Source organism: Oryza glaberrima, chromosome 7 (assembly GCF_000147395.1).
Source record: "Oryza glaberrima chromosome 7, OglaRS2, whole genome shotgun sequence".
Taxonomy (NCBI): Eukaryota; Viridiplantae; Streptophyta; class Magnoliopsida; order Poales; family Poaceae; genus Oryza; species Oryza glaberrima.
In genome coordinates, this window is record NC_068332.1 from 15,105,762 (window position 1) to 15,126,826 (window position 21,065).

The following is a 21,065-nucleotide window of genomic DNA, read 5'->3' on the forward strand; positions in this document are numbered from 1 at the left end:
CATGTTTGTTATACCAGTGAAGAAGCAGTAGCAGCGCAGGAATAGAGGAGTAGGAGGAACCCGAAGTGCAAGAGTCTACGGGAAGAACTGATGAACTGCCATCCCTCTGCAGAGTTTGTATGCGAGCAAGTGCAAGAGTCTACGGCGGAGTTTGTATGCGTGCAAGTGCAAGAGTCTATGGGAATAACTGATGAACTGCCATCCCTCTGCGGAGTTACAAAACAAGAGAGAGAGCCGCCGCCTCGCCACGCCGAGTCGGCCCGGCTCGGCGCGCTCGCGTGCGCGTATGGCTGATCGCCCACCATCTCAACCGGTCAATAGGGACTCTCCACTAGCTCTATATTTAAGTTGAGACATCTTCCCTTAGAATTCCAAAATGGTATTAGTACCCATAGCATTTAATATGGGCCAATGGAATTTATTAGGATTATTGGGCCTAGCCCATTAATCTAACAGTCTCCTCCTCCCGAGTCAGAGTGGCAGCGGCGGTTGGTTCTCTCGGTCTCTCCATCGGCGGTAGGCGGGGCCGTAGCGCGCACCACGCGTGGTGCAGCGCTGGCTAAGGGTAGCGCACAACTCGTGGCTAGCTCTGGAGCGCCGCTCATCCGTTCAGGAGACAGCTCGGTTGCGGGAGGGTTTGAGCGCGCGCGCTATGGCGAGCCCTGGAGCGACGCGCCAATGGAGAGACACGTGGATGTTTGTTTCTTTCTCGGCGCAGATCCGTGGAATGCCTAATGTTGAGCCACCTATCAAGCCATCATGCAGTTCATGATGGATTGCAAGTTATGGTCTAGACTCATGACCAGGCCGGTGAGGTACTTTGTATAAAGTTTAATCAGGAATCTAAAGAACTGATTTCCAACAACTAGATCAAAAGACGTTTACACGACGCTATATTCATATTTCTAAAAAACCTTGAGAGTCATGATATATTATGGTCTCCTTTGAAATGCATGAGAATTTATTGCATTTTCATAGGGAATAGTTTAAATCCCTTGTGATGTTCCTCCGCTGCAAAGGTGATCAGGATTAAGCGTTCAATTATGCTATTTCAAGGCATAAAGACTTGACTCCGACATAGTTATGTTGTGCCTCCATTCTATTATGGATGACTTTATTCAATTTGGAACCTAATAATGATTGAGTAGTGTTTTGCTGTTAGCCATGGTTCTGTCCAAGCACTTCTGGTTGAGATGTCAAAGAGAGAAACGATATGCAAATAATGTGAAAAGTTTTCGATCTACGGATGTTTGCTTAGGTATGTTGCACCATGCGTGTGAAGCACATAAAGCCAAAGGTATTGTTATATTGAGATATATATAAGGTTCTCTCTCTTTTTCTGGTTGACAGTCATTTAATAAATATATTGGTTACAACTTCAATATTGTGTGCATTATATTCCATATCTCTTTATTTCCTTCTCTATAGGTTTTAACCATTACATCTTGCATGGTTGGCTACAATCAATTTTTTATTTAATTTGTGATTTCTCATCATTGAATATGACCGAAGAAATAATTTATAAAAGCTCTTTTACCCCCAAAATGTCACAAATAGAACTTTTATCATGATTGCTTCTTAGTTCTTACAATTTCCACAACAACGCACGAGGTATCATTTAGTCATCTTGATATTAAGGACCCATAATTTTATTGGGCAGATAGACGAAAACTTTTACTGGCATGTGATACTTAATAAATAATTAGCATGTGATTAATCGAGTATTAATTATGATAAATTTAGAAATAAATTATTTGTAAAGAAACTTTATATATTTTATCAGAAAATACATTGTTTAATGGTACAGAAAATATGATCTACCACTCTAAAAGACTCCAATGGTGGTGGTGGACCACCACTCACTATCACATGGGTCCTTGTTGCAGTGTACCAGTCATATGTTCAAGATTCAGACAACTTTAGAGTGATCAATACCCAATATACTTATGCATAACTTCTAAACTTTACATGATTCTCCAACATAGCAAGTGACCGTCCCCTCTATAAGGAATGAGGTCTCTTAAAAAGGTAAATGGGTTATTTTTTAGATAAAATGAAGTTTCCCAACTATGATGTCTATATTGACTAGGCACATAGTCGAATTAAAACTGATGTATGTATCAACTAACAACTCTAACATGTCCTAGTCAAAACTCCTACGATTTAGTCTATAAGAAGACACATATTTTTTTTTCTTATAGCTTTGCTGGGTAAACTTTTGCACTTAGTCAGCATAGATTTTCAAAATATTTCCAAATATCTGAAATTTCCAAATCTCATTGTCCTCACAAAAGAAAAGAAAGAAACAAAGAAAACCAACCAAGCCAAGGATCAGCCACAGAAGTGCAAATTAACAGGCGCGTTGGCGAGAGACCAGACAGAGGCTAGAGGGGATAACGGTCGCCAAACTATCCTCCATCCACGTGGCACTCACCTATTGGTCCACGAATCGGCACCGCTCATCCATTCTCTCTCTCACCTCTTCGCTCGCCGCCGGCCACCGTCATGGCCGCCGCCGCCGCAGCAGCAGCAGCAGCCGGAGGCCTCCTGCACCTGGGGGCTTCTCGCGTGCCGTCGCGGCGGCCCTCCGCTGGCGCTGCGCCTCGCCTTCGTGGGGCCTCGTGCGCGCGGGGCCGCCAGCCTCGGCGGCGGGCGCCGCCGCCGCTCGCGGTGGCGGCCGCGGAGGAGGCGTACACGGGCGCCGAAACGGAGCTCCTCGATGCTCTCGCCGGGGTCCAGGGCCGCGGGCGAGGCGTCGCGCCGCGCCAGCTCGAGGCAAGCATGGAGCGCACTAGGTGCTTGTTGAAATGCTTGTGCGGTGTTGCTGACATTTCGAGTTGTTACGTGTGCGCAGGAGGTGGAGAGCGCTGTTCAGGCTCTGGAAGCACTGGGAGGTTTGCCCGATCCGGTGGGTGCACGGTGCCTTTTCTTTTCATTTGTATTGTCTGAATTATACTAGTATTTAACTAGGTAATTGTTGGGTGGCTAGAGAATATAGCAGTAGTTAATATTGAATTAACGATTTTATAAGGCGAAGATTTTAGGTGAGGTGCATGCATCTCAATAGTTAACGATCTGAATTTAATTGAGAAACAAGCTGTTTTGCACCTTGATCAGTGCAAGGTAAGCTTGAGTTTCTTGCTGAAATAAGTTGAAGCTAAACAGAGAACTTCTGGAGTTTGAATCGTAAGATTATATGATAAATATGTTACAAGTGAAGCTTGCCAGTTGCCATTGAAGTGATTCATAGAGCATAGTAGAAAGTACTTTCTGCTGAACGAGCTAGATGGCATCTTGGACTTACGGTCAGAAACTCCATAAATGTGATGATGTTAGGGTGTTACTTTTACTTACTATGGGAAAGTATGTTCTTATCAAAGTTTGATATGATTGGCTTATCTACAAAATTGAACATAGCTAGTGCTCCCATTATCATACATGTATTTGACGTAGCTGGAAAGTTTCTATGCAACAAAGGCTGTCGTCTTATCTTTCATGGTTCATATGCAGACCAACTCAAGTCTAATTGAAGGTAGTTGGCAGCTCATATTTACTACAAGACCAGGGTCGGCATCCCCCATTCAGGTAAAATACCAGCAGCATGCCCCACTGAAAATAATGTTCAGTCTCCCATTTATCTCTATTATTTTTTGGATTTTCAGGCCGACCACATATAGATAAATGACTGATTTTATTCTTCATTCACATTGCCTGCAGAGAACATTTGTTGGAGTTGACTCTTTCAAGATCTTTCAGGAAGTATACCTTAGAACAGATGATCCCAGGGTGATTAATGTAGTGAAGTTTTCAGAATCAATTGGTGAACTGAAAGTAGAGGTATTGATTAGCCTACAGTAAACTTGCAAGAGATACACTACTAGGAATGATTGAATCAATAGTATGACAAAAAGAGACACATGATTAGCAAACAGAAATTCTGTTGACCACTCCTGTTTGTTAATGTTGTGCCCATGGATTAACCTAGCCAGCACACAGCGCCAGCAACTCATCAGATTGTGCCATGACTGGTCTGGAACAAAGCTATTGGCATGAACCGTGCATGAACAGAGTCCAATTCAATAATAAAGTCCTCTTAGTCTACATTTAGCATGACTCGTGCAGTGCCTCTGGTTGTCTCGTTGGTTGTTCAAGTGTGGATATGTTTGCAGGTAGAGTCTTAGTTGCATTACTTGGGGCTTGTTTGTTTGCTACCTTCAATCTGCCTGAGGATTGTTTTGGTTGGTACCCTGAGATCCTCCCTGACCAGGCAACTTCATCTAACTTCCATGAAGATCCTCCGTTGCATCACCTCCATGGACAAGAAAAACCTCACCCAATTTCAGATTCTCGCAAGAGCACTGCTATCTCACTGGTCTTCTTCGCCAGCACTGACCGCACATTGCTACCCTGTCCCGAAGCACCTCCACCTCAGCCATCTTTACTGGGAAGTTCGACAGGTCACACTGATCCCTGTTCACCCTTTCCTTGATACCTGCCAATGAGTTGTCTCTGTCACCAGTGTTCTGTCTCAGCCGCTGCGTGTAACCATTGAAGTGTCACCATGCACCTCTGGGAGAAGACCATCACACTACAGGATGCCCAACATACTGTTGCATCCTATAGGAATCTGCCTACATTTGCGAAAGGGCATGTAGCCTAATGGTTGCAGTGACCTAAGTAGCACCCCAAGATCCTGGGTTCAAATATCCATAGGAGTGAATTTCAGATTGAGTTGTTTGCGGGGCTAAGTTCCCAATTTAAATGGCTGCATATATCCGGATGGATGTAGAGGCTAGGTAAAATATTACCCTTCTCTAAAAAAAATAAAAAAAAACATACTGTTGCATTCCTCTTGTTAGGGATACACTTAGATAAATAGAGTGGGTCATCATCAGTAACAAGTTCTTCCAACTAGATATCTATAGCACACTCTCTATTTCTCTAGTGATCCTCTAATTGCCTATTGCTTCCCCATTTTATAGTGTGCCCTCCTCCAGCTCCATTTCTTCTCAAGCCATTTAATTTATCATCTAATAAATAGTAGTTATCTTGTCGGGAACAAAAATCCTGACGACCTTAAGACTGATAGTTCTGGAGGGCTGGGCATTATATTGAAGAACAATATATTGTACATTGCTCCGACTACTTGGTAAAGCCGAAATCAGAAACATCATTGGCATTTTTATCTTTTGGGAGACTTCATTGTTTAATTAATCCATTCCATAGTAAACATGGAATAAGTTGGTAAGAGCAGTCTCTTACACTCCTAAAGAGAGTTGACAGAACAGTGTGCTTATTCTGTATGAAGGGGGATAAATACTTCTACTAGTCAACTAACTTCGATTACTGCTAGTTGCTAAATTTATAGTGCTTTTACAATGTTCTACATGACTTTATGATGAGATTTATTTAAAATATACCAGGCAGAAGCAACTATTGAAGACGGAAAGCGCATTCTTTTTCGTTTTGACCGAGCAGCATTCAACTTCAAGTTTTTGCCATTTAAGGTTCCATACCCAGTGCCATTCAAGCTTCTTGGAGATGAGGCAAAGGGTTGGCTTGACACTACGTACTTGTCTCAAACTGGGAATATACGTATTTCAAGGGGAAACAAGGTACATGCTACATAGTCTTGATGTTATTTTACTGCCTAACTTGCAGTAAGGTTTTCACAACTGAAACCATGCAGCAACGCATTTAAAATTTTGAATTGTATAATTGATTTTCTCTTTTTTTATGAATCTACAGTACAGAAAATTGTAATATCTTTATAGTTTGTAGAAATCTTTGCTTTTTCCCAAACCTGTTTGTACTTCATTAGCTTTTCAAAACAATCTGTAGTGCAGGGAACCACATTTGTTCTCCAGAAAAGTGCAGACCAACGGCAATTGCTGTTGTCAGCTATATCTGCAGGAACAGGAGTAAAAGAGGTATGTTATTATAGCTTGAATTGTCCATTGTGGCAGTACTTTGAGTATTTGACAAAGTGGTATTTACAACATATTTGCTTGCTAAAAAGGCTATAGATGATCTCACTTCAAGCAGACAAGGAATTGAAGCTGATCTGAACACTCTAGCGGGAGAATGGCAGCTATTATGGTCCTCAAAGGTTAGCATTTACATTTTCATAAACAACGCCAAGCAATATTTCATATTTCTAATGTCTATGCATCATTTGGCAATATTGTTTTTGAGCAATGGTTGGTTATATTGTGAAATATTTGACGTGCGAATCAACCACATGGCAGTACTAGATCAGACCTGCGCAACTAACCATGTTTTATGTATATTTGTTCTTCTTTCCCTGTAATTTATCTTGCACAAGTTCTGATGCCAACCACCTGGGCTTTAATCGTTCAGGCAGGCATCTCACAGTTCTATATTTTGTTTAGTATTATTTATATTAGGTTTACTATCAACTGTTTTATATAAAATCTGACTGGGAGAAGTATTTCTCTATGGAAAGGAAATTAGGACTCTTGGCAGCATCAAACAAAACAGATCCTTTTCTGGTTTGTGAAAGGACTTGACAGCTGCTGCAAATGTAATGAGAAATGGTTATTCCTGCATACACCTTCAAGCGTTACTAAAATAGAATACCACAGCGTGCCACGAAGATGAAATTTTTCATCCAATTCCTATAGCAGAAACGAACGGGACCTATAACCAAATTTGTATGCGCAGACCGAAGATGAAAGCTGGTCATTTGTTGCATCTGCTGGTCTGAAGGGTGTCCAGGTTAGTTTCAGAACCACCTCTGAAGGATTTGTCTGAAGACTGAGCAAAAAGATGAAATGTCACTCTGGTTTTTTACTTGCACACGATATGGCTTACAAATGATATGGGCTTTTCAATCAGATCATAAAAGAAGATGGGCAATTGAAGAATTTGGTAAGACCCTTTCCAGGTGTCAGCCTCAATGCAAGTGGCAACATATGGTAAGCTCGAAGAGCTGTATGAATGCTGTACTTCCTGTTTGGGAGAGTTTACAGCTTTGAAGACCTTTTTTTTTTTTTGAGGAAACAAGACCATATATATTAGAACACAGTTTGTTACCACCTACTTATCTACATATAAAAATCCACATTACACTCTTGAAATTGTAAATTTTGATCATATACCCTCTCCTTGGATTGAACTTGAGGATTCACCCTCCTGACCCACATGTGACCTTAAATGACCCCACATGTCATTGGCTCAAGAGGGTAAATCCTCAATTTCTAATCTAAATTTAACTTCCTTGAAATTTCCTATTGGATCTTGATTGTTATCTTTATTACAATACTACTACAACTACCAAATTGACTGTTCATGTGGTGTTTTGTTCAATACCGAGCTTGCGAGCTAAGTATTTTCTTTATTAAACTTGCAGTAAAATGGAGGATGGCAATAACTTTAACTTGTCCATAAATAAAGGAGCTATTCAAGCTGGTGGGTTGCAGTTTCCCTTGGATGCTCGAGGAGAATTTGCCACGGAAATATTGTAAGTTTGGGTTCACATTCCAACAACTGAAACAGAATTGATGCTTGTCTGATATTTGTGAAATTTCATGCAGGTATATTGACAATAAGATAAGGATATCCAATATTAACCAACACAAGCTTGTCCATGTACGCATTGCAAATAGAACATAAAACTAAAATGTAGGGATCTATGAAGAAATCGCTTGACTTCATCACTGAGAATCTTTGGATTCAATGATCAGATGTACACGTTGTAGTTGACCGCTACCAGTACAATAGTAAGATTCCTGTAATTATAGATTCGCATGAGGTTTGCAGATGCTCAATCCTTTTCTCCAATGATACGACATTACACATGTTTTGGTGATGACCATGATAATACATATTATAAGAATAAGGTTCTGCATTTCTGATTTTGGAAACCTTTGCTTGCAATTGGCTTGGACGTTCACTCAGTTCTTTATATAAATATCAACTGATTTAATTAAGAATTTGATAAGGGTAGCAGCTGCCTGTGCTCATTAATCAGTCAACAAAAACCATGAGGAAACTGTTAAGAATGCTTATATCGTAACAAGAGATTGTTCAGAACCTACAAGCAAATTAAGTTCATGTGTACACAGGAGTGCATTCAGGCATAAGAAAACGTCCACAGTATACAAATATACAGGTGGATGCGTGACAAGAAAATCGCAGATTCCAGATTGACCAAAAAAGCTTGATTACTTCTGCATCAGCAACAATGATTGTAGTGTACTCAACTAATATTAATATTCCAAATAAACTAACTGAATTGGGGTACCATAACCCAGCCATAAAAAAAAAAATCTTGGGTGGTACAAATAGTTTCTTCCTAGCTCTAAAAATACAACAATGACCCTGTGTAAAAAATGTTACATGGTACAGTTTCCTCCATTATTGATCAACTTTTGGTTCTATCGTTTTGTTCAAGAACAAAGCAGTTCTTGGTAGCAAGTTGAGTTTGGAGGCTGATGTTGATCGGCGGGTGACAAAACGTCCAGGGAATTTGCCAGTATAAAGTTAATCTGTGGATGAACGAGACCACAGTAGCAAGGATTTTATCACAATTGTTTATGCAGAGGCCAAACTATCACATAATGTTTGGTATGCTGCACTGCAGTGCTTGAATTTCTCCTCTGCAGTAGCCTGTCCATTTAAGAAAATCATGAGTTACATAAACAAATAGGTGTAACAGTATAAGTGATTCTGGTAGTTTTAAGATATAAGCTCAAAACATCAAAAAAGACAATATTCCATTGCCAAGAACTGCATCTGTTCGTTCAAACAATAATTTCATACCATGCCTTCTATTGAATCAGATACAGGTACGTTCAGAGAAAGAAAAAAAAAAGAAAGGAAGATGGTGGAAACTGGTAAACTTGTCTCTGTGTGAGCTAATAACCAATCCTTCATATGAAGGTTGGAGATGCAAATGAAATACTGAAGATATAGGGGATTTTGGTCCGCAATTTCCATTCCAGCAATTTATATAATCATATCCAATTATCTTGTGTGAACTCGAGATACTTGTGGCAAGACTATCTAAACAAGTGTATTATTCACCGAACAGCCTGGCATACAAAAAACATGCAAAGAGAAAAATAGAATAAAGTCAGATGTGACAAGTTCACCTTCGTTGAGCCATTGTGACGATCTGGGTGCCATCTAAGTGCACATGTCCGGTATCTAGTATGAAAACAAACAAAAATAAATAAAGGATAAAATAATCTTGAAAAGGAAAATAAGTGAAATCTACTAAGGTTCATGGCTTCATGGTCTAATATCACAAAAAAACACATAAATCTTGGAAAATGTTGAAAGCTTGAAAGATCTTACGCGCTTTTAACATCTTCGAGTTTCAGTGGACCAGAAGTACTCAATCCAAGTGCCTGCCGTGCCAAAGATACCTCCGTCTGTGCGGGTGTTTCATCCTCATCATCTGTCTCATAACTCCAACGTCTGGAACTTTCTGAATGAGAACGTCTGTGATTTCTCCGACAAAAATCATCAGAATCAAAAGACCAATAAAATGTCTGTTGCCCACGGAAAGCATTGCGAAACACCGTTTCCGGTTCATCTTCATCACTTGTGCAAAACTCAAATCCACCTGTTCTCGAAACAAGAAACAACAAAATTCTATAAGGTTCACCTTATGCATTATGCATGTGTCATATCCAGCTAAAATATTTCTTGTAACTGAAATATTTATAACATAAGCAGACTACATTAAAAATATGTGAATTCTGAAAATAGAAGTGCTAAACAGGACAATAATTTGCTAATAAGATAGAGAAAATGAATGAAGTAATGTACCCCTGCTTCTGAAGTTTCCAAAATAAAAATCATGTGGGCGGAAACCATTATTCTTTGGATTCCTGACCCAACGGTGTCCCCTGAACCAAGAAGGTCCACTTGATTCATCATTTTTGTCATCTTCATCCCGCCAACTCTGAAAATTGATATAAATAAATTTGTGGTCAAGAGCATTCTACATCAGCATTTAATTATGGGAATCAATTGGATTAAAAAACTGTAACCAACATTACAGTAAGAACAAAGTGAAAAGGAAAATTGCATTAAAGGCTGAAGAAAAAGGTCTATTTTACAGCAAAACAAAAGACCAAAGGTAGTGGAGACTTGTACTAAATGGGCTGCCATGACAGCTGAAAATATGTGTTGTCTGTTAATGTGGCAAAAACAACTAGCGGCTATGGATGAGAAATGATGGTTTTATAACAGTTTAATGTAATAAAATGCTTTTGTAGTTCAGACTTTGCAATAGTTAAATGTTGTAAGGTAGACTTTTCCAAAGCTGAAATGGTGCGACTTATGGTGACAGAACCACAGAAAAATACAAGTAACCAATTCAGTTCTTATAATCCTTAATTCCTTCCAAAATGCCAAGGGAAGAAAAACAGAAGTTCTATACCATTATCTGATTTTTTTTTTCAATCCTGCGTGCCACGACTGTGTTTTTAATGGCACCAATCCTAGAGTTGCGACAGTCTTGCAAGTGATAGAAAATTAGGGTAATCTTTGGTGTATTGCAGGAGCTTTTTCCCTTCAAAAGCTCCTTAGTGGGACGGCAAACCTGGGCAGCTAAGCTCTCCGGGTGGTCTTGGGTGTGTGGGTCTCGGTAGGAGGGCTCGGGTCCTCCTACTTTGTAAATATCTTTGTTTTTGTTTTTTCTTCCCCTTAATGAAATGAAATGCAGCTCTCCTGCATTTTCGAGAGAAAAAAAATCCTGCGTGCCACATAAAGCTTAGTCTAAACTGTAGAGTGTTAACATAAAAACCTTATCCACTGTAATCTTCTTCATAACATCCAAACAATATTGCAGGGTTTCACATGGCACTTATATTGTTCTTATGCTTTCCAGAACCATTTCTTTAGACTTTAGCTTTGTTTCTGTATTACGTAAGATGGAATTAAAAAATCAGATAATGGTAATAATGGTATAGGACTTCTGATAACAAAGGATAGTAATAATGTGTTGATCCAAATTTAGTAACCACAAGACCAGTAGATTTAGAGGATTTGTGATGGCTAAAAGTCCTCATCTATTTACTTCAGTTACACCGAAAAGAAAATTCAAAGCTAAAAGATGTGTCAAAATTTTAATTATATTGACCTGGAAGAGGTACTCAGCATATTCAGACATATTCCGTAGCATGGTCCTTTTTGATTCTCTATTTCTCCTGCGCTTCTCATAATAACTGAACCTCTGTGGGGGAGCAAAAGAAAAAAAATGTTAGCTCTATTCATCACATGAACTACTTTGCAACAAAAAACAATAATCCCTTGTCAATTGTTGCTACTTTAAACATCAAACATAACAAAGGGATAGAGGATAGTAAAACTTAAAGCATGATTACGTGATGACCAGACAAACTGAAACAAGCAAACTAAAAATAGCATCAAGGAAAACTAATCATTTTAATAAGCACAACAGAAAATTAACCACGCTCGAGCCTCTGCAATCAAGTACAATTAGCTAACAAAGTCAGCAAATTACTACCTTCGTTTCATATTATAAGACTTGCTCATATTATAAGACTTTCTAGCATTGTCCGCATTCATATATATGTTAATGAATCTAGACATATATGTGTGCCTAGATTCATTAGCATCTATATGAATATGGGCAATGCTAGAAAGTCTTATAACCTGAAACGGAGGGAGTATCATATTACAAAATGTACAAAGTGCAGATCGCAATATCAATGTTCTAAAAGGTAGTGCGATGTTTTGTTTCAGGCATTCCACTTTATAGCGCTCATGCGGTACCTTAGGGGTGGTACTAGGTCAGGACAACCGTTCCTTCAATCTATGCAACCTTGTAGACCATTTTTCTAAGAACACTGAGCAATACACAAAACAGCCTAACAATTTACCCATGGGAACACACACGAGCACTGACAATAAATTCCTCAATTTTCGCATGCATTATCCCCTGCATGTCAGTTATAACGAGAATCAAATTCAAACGCCAATCAGTTCCACATCCAAAACCCATCCCAGCAGATGAAACGCAGGAGCTACACAGCGCGAGCTCACAGATCTCCTCGCGCAAAAATTCATCACGAGCGCACGAGAAATAAAACGACTGAATTCGCAAGGCTTCCCCCACCCCCCCAATACACACAGGCGTTTCATCGAACACCTTACCGACCAACCCAACCCACACCTTCCGGCAGATCAAAACAAAAAAGGGAGCAATCTTTTTTTCCTCAACGGAGACGAGGATCCGCTAACAAACACAACAGAGAGAGGGGAGGGAGGAAAGAAGGCGGATTACGTGGTGCCACTGCGTCTTGCGCTTCCGCTGGAGGGGAGGGGTGGAGTGGAACGACGCGGCGGCGGCGGCGGAGGCGGCGAGGTGGTGCGGGCCGCGGTGGCCGGAGAGGAGAGCCGATTTGACGTGGGTGATCATCGCGGCGGGCCAGCGGACGGCGTCGGCGGCGGCGGCGGCGGTGGCGGCGAGCGGCGTTTACCTCCTCATGGGGCAAAAGGCCGCCGGCGATGGCGGGGGACCTCGCGAGGTGTTGTGGTGGTGGCGCTCCGTGAGAGGACGAACATGCTTGCTTGGAATGGTCGCTGGTAACTGGGCCCCCAGCCCAAACGAGTCCTACGGCAGGGTAAGGCCCAGTTTGATTTGCATCACTGAGCAAATTATTACCAAGGATTATCTACTCTATTATAATAAATTAAAAGGTAAATATTAGTTTGGAGTACCCTTTAATGAATGTTTTTTTTTTACTTTTGAACCGGGTAAATTTAACTTTGTGGTACTTTATACCACATTTAACTATTTTATCCATATGCATCAACTCATCATATGTTAAGTCAATTGTTTAAGTATAGCTGTGGGAGTTCATCGATGAGTAGGAGCCGATCTACTTGAAATTGTTTATATGCTTGATAAAAGAGTCAGGTAGTCCAAAGTGGAACAAAGGTGAGATTATTCGATTCAAAATAAAAACAATGGTTAAAGGGTTGATCCAAAGTAAAACACTAGTAATAAAAGGTGATCCAAAGTGAAATTTACTTTAAATATTTATTTAAGAGATAATTTGTTTTATTCCACAAAGTATATACACGCACACACCATTACAGGCGTAACATCACATTCACGCACCCACAGATATGCCCCTAACACACGCTCGAAGAGATGGAAACCAACGGTATATTCTTGGTCTTATTAAAATTCTATTGAAAGTTCCACATACATATGTGTGATTAATTTGAACGGAGAGAGTATATAAACTTAATTTTGTAAAAGGATAGACCTTTGTAGCGCCATATCTTTAAAAAGGGACGATAAAGGCCTATCCTATTATGTCATGTTCATTTCATCTAGCTGCGGCCAGCGGCCGCGGCCGCGGCTAGTTAGCAGACACAGTACTCACAAGGCTCAAATGACTCAGAGAGAGAAGTAACGCAAGGGCACACAAGTTTGCAATAGGAATAATAGCCCTCTCAAGGGGAGAGGTGAGGCTATTTATAGCCACAGCACAAATTCTGTCCGTTAGAGCGCAATAAAAGTGATTTTCAGAACTTTCGAAAATCATTTTCGGAACTTTCAAAAATTCCAAATCTGAGAAAAACAAAGTCAATGCAATTTTTCGGAACTTCCGAAAAGTACTTTCAGATATTTCTGAAAATATCCAGAACCCAAAATACCTTATATAGATTTTTGGAACTTCCGAAAAATATTTTCAGAAACTTCCGAAAATTTCCAGGAGCATATTTGGCTCGCAGACATTTTCGGGAACTTCCGAAAATTTCCTGAAGGTTGAAATTTGTTCTGTGTATTTTTGGAATTTCCAAAAATGCTTTTCGGAACATCCGAAAATTTACAGAACACACCAAACAAAGAAATGCTTCCAAGAAAAATAGATTTTGAGCACACGCATCACTCCTTATATGTCTATGCATCATCCCCCTAATAGTATGGCTTTCCTATAACACAATGCAAGGTAAAATATGCAATATACCATTTGATCATTGTCGTATTACGTCCTGACATCGCATTCAACGGGGTATGCATCACATTACAACACGTCGAGGACATATCAACCTTCACATTTACTTGAATAGAAAAGTTAGTCCTCCCTAATCGAATTGTAATCAATCATCAAAATCATTTGGTGCCTATATGCACTTTCAATCTCACCCTTTTTTGTGCTTTATGGCAATACAATTAGATTACAAGAGAGTGAATATAATAGATGATTTTGGTGCAAAGGTTTAGTGAAAGCTCTCCCTAGAAGTGTGCATTAAAGAAAGTGGAGAGCTCCCCCTAAATCTTTGCATCCACATTTAAGCTCAAGAGATACAAATCATTTCATAGCACATACATCTCATTTCATGACTCATTCATCACATGCACAATATAAGAAGGAAATAAGAACATTTGCACCATATGAATATAACACATAATTGTCATTACATCTCACACATCCATAATTAAACAATAAAGTCTTATAATATGGCAATAACTTAAAATCCACACATAGTCTCATAAAAAAAGCCAACCATGTTCGACTAAGATAGCTAAAGCTAAATAAGATAGATAGGTATTCTCTCCCTTTGGCATCGAAGCACCAAAAAGGAAGGATGACGAGACAAAGACTCAAGCGAAGGGCGCCTGAGGAGGATCCTCTGGAGGAGGATAGCCATAGCCATGGCCAAAACCAAAGAAATCGTAGTCCAGAGGTATCCCAGCAAAAGGATCCTCGATCTCTTCCTCCTTAGGCTCATCGGGCTCGGCCTCAAAGCCCGGTGGGGAGGGAGGGACATCCACGTGAAAATGCTCATTGAGTTGCGCCTGTATGTTCTTGATGCGCCGAGCCGTCTTCTTGATCCCATTCCGCATTCTGCGGTTCTTTTTGGCCTCCGCGGCGCAAAGGTCAAAGAGACTTCGCAGAATGCGGAATAAGGGAGACGGCTCACGACGAGCCATAGGAGAGGGACGCTCACGAGTGGGAGGAGGCTGAGTGGAACCCCGAGGAACACGTGCTACCTGAGGGCCGGTCTCCTCTTCCCCTTTCCTGGACCAAGCATGGTCCGAGTCCTCCGCGGAGGATGGAGAAGGAGTGGGAGACCGATCCCGAGCGCGTTCGGACTTGTGAGTGAGGGACTTGCGTGCAGGCATCCTAAGTCAAGAAAAAGAATGACAATAAGAATAAGGAGGCTAATGAGATGAAATACAAGCAATTTGAGACAAGAATCATGCGAAACCAAGGTTGGAGGGTTCAGACACAAATTTTCGGAACTTCCGAAAATAATTCCGAAAATTTTCGGAAGTTTCCGAAAATGCCTAGCCGAACACTACAACTCAGATCCCGCACAAATCCTCCAACAAAAAGTTGTGAAATTGAATCTACAAGTCTTATGGCACTAGAGGAACAACTCCACCGAAGGAAATCACAAGATTTAATTCGAGGGGATTTGATTTTGAGATGGATACCTCAAGAACACGAAGAACACGTGAAGAGCTCGGTGAAGAACGACAATCTAGCCTCCAAGAAGTGCCCCAAACTTGCTCCCACGAGGATGGAGTGAAGAGGAGCGCCGGGGAGCCACCAGAGAGGAGTTGGTCGCCGGAGAGGAGCGGAGTCGCAGGAGGAACCTGTAGGAAAAGGAGTGAAAAGAGAGAGAAAAAAACCCACGGATTGAAAGAAGATTTTATACCCCCGAGATTTTTCAGAAGTATCCGAAAATTTTCGGATGTACCGTTTTCAACCTCTAAAAAAAAAAAAACGTTTTGGCATTCTCTGTACTTTGGCTGTCACGCACGCACGCGTGGGCGCGTAGCAAAGCAAAGCAGCGAATCCGGCTTCACTAGTCTTCTTCCCCCCCGCCGCCGCATCGATCCCCCTTCCCCTCGTCTTCCTTCCCTTTCCCCCAATCAGATCGCTTCCAGAAGCCTCCTTCCCCGCGAAGCAACCAACCCCTTCCGGATCCCGACTCCATCCAAACCCCCATCCCCTCCCCTCTCCCCTACGCTCGAAACCCTAGGGAGATCCATCCACATGCCGCCCCGATGAGGTCGCTCCGCCGCGTCCTCCTCCAGCTCGTGCTCCTCGCCGGCGTCGCCTTCCGCGGGGTCCGCTTCGACGACGCCGCCGACTCCGCCGCCGCCGCCCAGGGGTTGTCAGACCTCTTCGAGCTCCCTTCGCCGTCCCCGACTCTCGCGCTCCCCGGCGGCGGGGATGAGGGGGCCTCGACGGAGATCATCGCCGCGCCGTGGCCGGGGCGCCACGGCCTGTTCACGCCGCCGCGGAGCACGTCCCAGCCGGCGAGAGCGGTGGTCCAGCCGGCCGCCGACTTCGGGTGAGCTTCTTGGTCCCCCTCCCTCCGTCTTCTTCCAGTTGCGATGCTGTTCAGGAGGAGGCTATGGAGTCTATAGGAGGTGGATCGATTGGCTTGTGCAGCGGGACAGGGTGGGGGGGGGGGGGGCTTTGCCTCCTGTTCTTATCCTTGGCTTTTGGAGGAGCGAAATGGATTCCCATCCCGCCAAGTGTTAAAGAGGGTTTCTTGTAGTTAGGGAGGCTTGCTAGGTTCCTTTGTCACTTTCTTGCTTTCGTGCTGCAATGGAGTGGGGAAATGCGGGGAAAAGAGAGCTCTCTAGCTGCTTAGGTCATGCATGATCCATGGTTGGAACAGCATCTTCTTGCTGCTTTGGTAGTTCTCACTAGCATTAGTAATGACATGACTTTGCTTGATTGCATTGCACTTCAATTTTAGTATTAGTTACGAATTAATTTATGGAAATGAGCAGCTTTTGCACTTACTATTCCTAGTATAAGAGGTGCTACTTATGATTCAAATTGAGCTGTTTGGTTCATTTCTTGTGTGTACTTTCCATTTTGTCCCGCCATTTGAAATTGCAACTTATTTGCTTGTTTTTATTGTGAACAGCTCCCAACTCCAGTTTTACGACAATGGTACAATTCAACTAGTGGACCTTCTATCAAAATTGCCTCGGTGGCAGTTCTCCACCGGACCCCCTCTTTCAAAGCATATCACTACTTCGAAACCTGATTTGAACTATGTCATATACCTTGATGGGTCAGAAACATCGGACCTTATAGAAGTTCATAATGGCAGTGGTGTGGTATGCTTTGCACAATTGCGTTAGTTCTCAACATCCTGTCTAGTTTTGCTTTGTTTCTCACCTATCACTGGCTTATTCCTGTAGAGACTTCCCTGGAAACTGGAGGAGTTTATTGCTGAGACTCCATATATACGGGATTCTTTTGTTACGATTGGATCAAAGGTTTCAACTACTTTTGTGGTCAATGCTGATAGCGGTGAGATCATTTACAAGCATAGCTTGCCAGTGGCCTTGAACGAGGTAGGTGGCCCCCTGGTTGAGGAAATTCCATCCAAGTTAGATGCTGCTAGAAGTGGTACAAGTGCTAATATCATAGTGGTTGTGAGAACTGATTATTCTATCAGTGCATCGGATCTTGGGGAACATTTGTTCAACTGGACAAGAACTTCCTTCACTGCAAATTACTATGCGAGGTATGGCCACCAAGACATGCTTGCCCAATCGTCCTGTCTGCGAGGAAATATTCCATGCATTAGGACTGAGGGTCCACCAATTAAACTTTATTTACCTGATTCAAGTTCAGATAATGCAATTGTCTTGAGACCTGTGAACGAAGTTTCTGCTGTGGATGCTCTGGAACCACTTCTACCTCCAAAGAAGTTACCACAACCTGCTGGCGAGTCTAATGTGGCCTTGGATAGTGCTCAAAACCAGACTGCTGACATTGCCCTAGGTCATTTTGTGCCTGCTGACACTGAATTGACCAACAGTGTCACTAAATTTTCTTACAGATGGCTATTCCCCACGTTTCTCATGTTGTTGATCATGGCTTGTCTAGTGAAATTGGCCGATGCAAGCAAATATTGCAGGCAATTTGTGATTCGATTTTTGAAGCCATTTATGCGTGATGAGAAATTGATGGACCCAAGAGGCAAATCAGAGGGAACATCAAAAAGAAGGAAGGTGCGGAAGAAAGATGGACTTATCAATAGCACTCAGATCTTTTCAGCATCTGATAAAGAGGGGAATGGAACTGGTGGATCAACTGAGGCACAAAGTAATAAAGCACATGATTCAACAAATGTGGAACTCCCTAATGGCCTCAATGGGCGTCAGATTGGTAAGCTTTGTGTTTACAGTAAAGAAATTGGTAAAGGGAGCAATGGTACAGTTGTCTTTGAAGGCTCCTATGGTGGTCGGGAAGTTGCTGTGAAACGTCTGCTGCGCTCTCACAATGATATAGCCTCGAAAGAGATTGAGAATCTGATTGCATCTGATCAGGATCCTAATATTGTTCGAATGTATGGTTTTGAGCAGGACAATGATTTTGTTTATATCTCCCTTGAGAGGTGTCGCTGCAGCTTGGCTGATCTAATCCAACTGCACTCGGTACCACCATTTTCAAATACTAAGGGAACAGACATTGAACTTTGGAGGCAGGATGGACTTCCTTCGGCACAACTTCTAAAGCTGATGAGGTATGTGACAACTGGTCACTGGTGCCCTTTCATGTTGCACACCATGTCTATCAGTATATGCATGTGTTGTTTACTTTGAGATTAATTGACTAAGGTCACGCTTATGCATAGCTTAACTTGATGCCCTTTTGCTAAGAACACTTTGCCAACAACCAACATCCACCATTTGCTATTACAAAGTTCCTTAATGGCTGATATTATTTGCCTGCCTATTCTTGGTATTGTTGCTAGCGTGTCCACCAGACCACCACTGATGTTGCCCTTGTGAATTTTCATGTGCAGAGATGTTGTTGCTGGTATTGTGCATTTGCATAGTTTGGGAATTATACATCGTGATTTGAAGCCTCAGAATGTTTTGATAAGCAAGGAAGGACCTCTCAGAGCAAAACTTTCAGATATGGGTATCAGTAAGCGTTTGCAGGAGGATATGACTTCTGTTAGTCATCATGGCACTGGTAAGGTTCAAAGTTGCTTGCGAATATGCAATATGAGAAATTACTTTCTGTAAAGGTCAACTTTCTTAAGTGCATTTTTTAGTCATTGCAATGCTCTCTCTCTCTCTCTCTAACTAGCCATTTCATCCCTGTCAACTTACTGCAGGATTTGGAAGCTCTGGTTGGCAAGCACCTGAACAGCTTCGTCATGGTCGTCAGACTCGAGCCATAGATTTATTTAGTTTGGGCTGCCTTATATTCTATTGCATTACTAAAGGCAAGCATCCGTTTGGTGAGTACTATGAACGGGACATGAAAATCATAAACAATCAATTTGATCTCTTCATAGTGGATCACATACCAGAAGCAGTGCATCTTATTTCTCAACTGTTAGATCCAGATCCAGAGAAGAGGTAAGAATAATTTGGTATTTTGACATCGTTAATGCCCTGAACATTTAAAAAGGCTTCCTGATTTTCTGAATGCATTTTTTTATTAATGTTAACAGACCAACGGCCGTGTATGTGATGCATCATCCTTTCTTTTGGAGCCCTGAGTTGTGCCTTTCATTTCTACGAGATACCAGTGACAGAATTGAGAAAACCAGTGAAACTGATCTCATAGATGCTTTGGAAGGCATAAATGTTGAAGCATTTGGTAAAAATTGGGGAGAGAAATTAGATGCTGCCCTGCTTGCAGACATGGGACGTTATAGAAAATATAGTTTTGAGTCCACTCGTGACCTTCTAAGATTGATCAGAAACAAATCAGGACATTACAGAGAATTTTCAGATGATCTCAAGGTCTGTTGCTGCATTTCTTGTTTTGTTTGCTTTGTTTTAGTTTTCCTGCATACAGCTAAACTATGGGTCAAACAAGAGGTGGTGCTGTAGTATGCATGAATGCTGTTGTGTGTTCAATGGATGTTCATATTAGTTGCTGTGCATGAATGTAGTATATAGGAAAAGTAGTTAGTTGCAGTCATGAATGTTATATTAGTTGCTTCTGTATTATCTTAGATAGTTTCTTAGTTTACTTCTTTTATGTAAGGTTCAACTAAACTATGTAGTGTGCTAGTTTGTGATGATTTTGATTCTACAGTCTTATCTTCCTCACAAGGGTGGGCACTACTGCTGACCTCCTCCTAGGAGTTAGGATATATCTCTGCCTTTTCGGTTTTCTGGAGAATATTAAAAGTTTGAGATACTATTTTATACATTTTCAGTTTTCTGAAGAATATTATCAAGTTTGAGATACTACTTACAGATTGTGACCATGCAATCATCATCCCAGACGCTAACATATTCATGTTAATAAAATTCCAGGAGCTACTTGGGTCGCTGCCGGAGGGATTTGTTCAGTATTTCTCAAGCCGATTCCCAAAGCTGCTAATTAAAGTCTACGAGGTCATGTCCGAGCATTGCAAGGACGAAGAAGCTTTCAGCAAATATTTCCTTGGAAGCTCGGCGTAGCTGTAACCTGCAGGAGGGGTGAAGGCCCTGCCCTGCCTAGTGTGTACACTAACACTCTTCTAGCAAAAATGTATGTACATGTGATTTGTACCATATATCATAGGGTAAAGAAAGTTCAGCCTGTACATTGTATTCCACAGAATTGTGTATTACTTACTAGTAAATCAAATCTTTTACCTGACTATATGGACTGCATTATCAAGGTTTTTTTTTTTTCAATTTTGTTTCGTCTTGTGATTGTGTGCTGTTAGTCCCCTTGAGTTGTTCCAGAAGATGAATTCATCCTATTCATGTACGGAGTACGTTTGCAAGATTTGATTCCGTTGTTAGATTCGTTTAGACAGGTGAGTTCGGCTTGTTAAAAATCATGAGTTGGTCTATGTCAGATTGTCAGCATGCAACATCTCTAGAACTGGTGTAATTAGAACAACTGGTGTCATATCTTTTTGTTTTCTCGTTCTCCTTCCGTATGTTCCATCATGTGCGGGTAACCATAATAGTATCATTATTTTAATTTTGATTTATCCCCCCTAACCAATCTTAAATTATACGGTTTGGAAATATGTGAATAGTAAAAGTATATTTCCAAACCGAATAATTTGTAATGGTATGATCTAATTAACCCATTTTGTAT

The 21,065-nt window shown here is 41.4% G+C and overlaps 3 protein-coding genes across 4 annotated transcripts; 2 read left to right on the forward strand and 1 right to left on the reverse strand.

The window, feature by feature from the left end:
- Nucleotides 1-2,358: 2,358 nt before the first annotated feature.
- On the forward strand, nt 2,359-8,031 carry LOC127779774 (probable plastid-lipid-associated protein 12, chloroplastic). The gene is made up of 11 exons (XM_052306674.1): nt 2,359-2,775; nt 2,855-2,908; nt 3,511-3,585; nt 3,718-3,837; nt 5,424-5,615; nt 5,847-5,930; nt 6,020-6,109; nt 6,685-6,738; nt 6,859-6,938; nt 7,373-7,483; nt 7,557-8,031. The coding sequence occupies exons 1-11, from the start codon at nt 2,506-2,508 to the stop codon at nt 7,633-7,635; spliced, it is 1,209 nt and encodes a 402-aa protein (XP_052162634.1). The 5' UTR covers nt 2,359-2,505; the 3' UTR covers nt 7,636-8,031.
- A 130-nt stretch (nt 8,032-8,161) lies between these two features.
- LOC127779775 (uncharacterized) lies at nt 8,162-12,557 on the reverse strand. Its single transcript, XM_052306675.1, has 6 exons — nt 12,284-12,557; nt 11,117-11,209; nt 9,799-9,934; nt 9,322-9,592; nt 9,117-9,171; nt 8,162-8,631 (listed from the first exon to the last, which is right to left on the reverse strand). The coding sequence occupies exons 1-6, from the start codon at nt 12,416-12,418 to the stop codon at nt 8,557-8,559; spliced, it is 765 nt and encodes a 254-aa protein (XP_052162635.1). The 5' UTR covers nt 12,419-12,557; the 3' UTR covers nt 8,162-8,556.
- Nucleotides 12,558-15,889: 3,332 nt separating this feature from the next.
- On the forward strand, nt 15,890-20,650 carry LOC127779660 (serine/threonine-protein kinase/endoribonuclease IRE1). Of its 2 annotated transcripts, XM_052306512.1 has the most exons (7): nt 15,890-16,323; nt 16,912-17,107; nt 17,192-18,525; nt 18,808-18,980; nt 19,126-19,372; nt 19,468-19,762; nt 20,285-20,650. In XM_052306512.1, exons 1-7 carry the CDS (start codon nt 16,034-16,036, stop codon nt 20,429-20,431), a joined length of 2,682 nt encoding a protein of 893 aa, XP_052162472.1. In that variant the 5' UTR covers nt 15,890-16,033; the 3' UTR covers nt 20,432-20,650. The 2 variants fall into 2 exon arrangements, with proteins under 2 accessions (XP_052162472.1, XP_052162473.1); XM_052306513.1 differs by lacking the exon at nt 15,890-16,323 and having other exon boundaries at nt 16,960-17,102.
- The last annotated feature ends 415 nt before the right edge of the window (nt 20,651-21,065 follow it).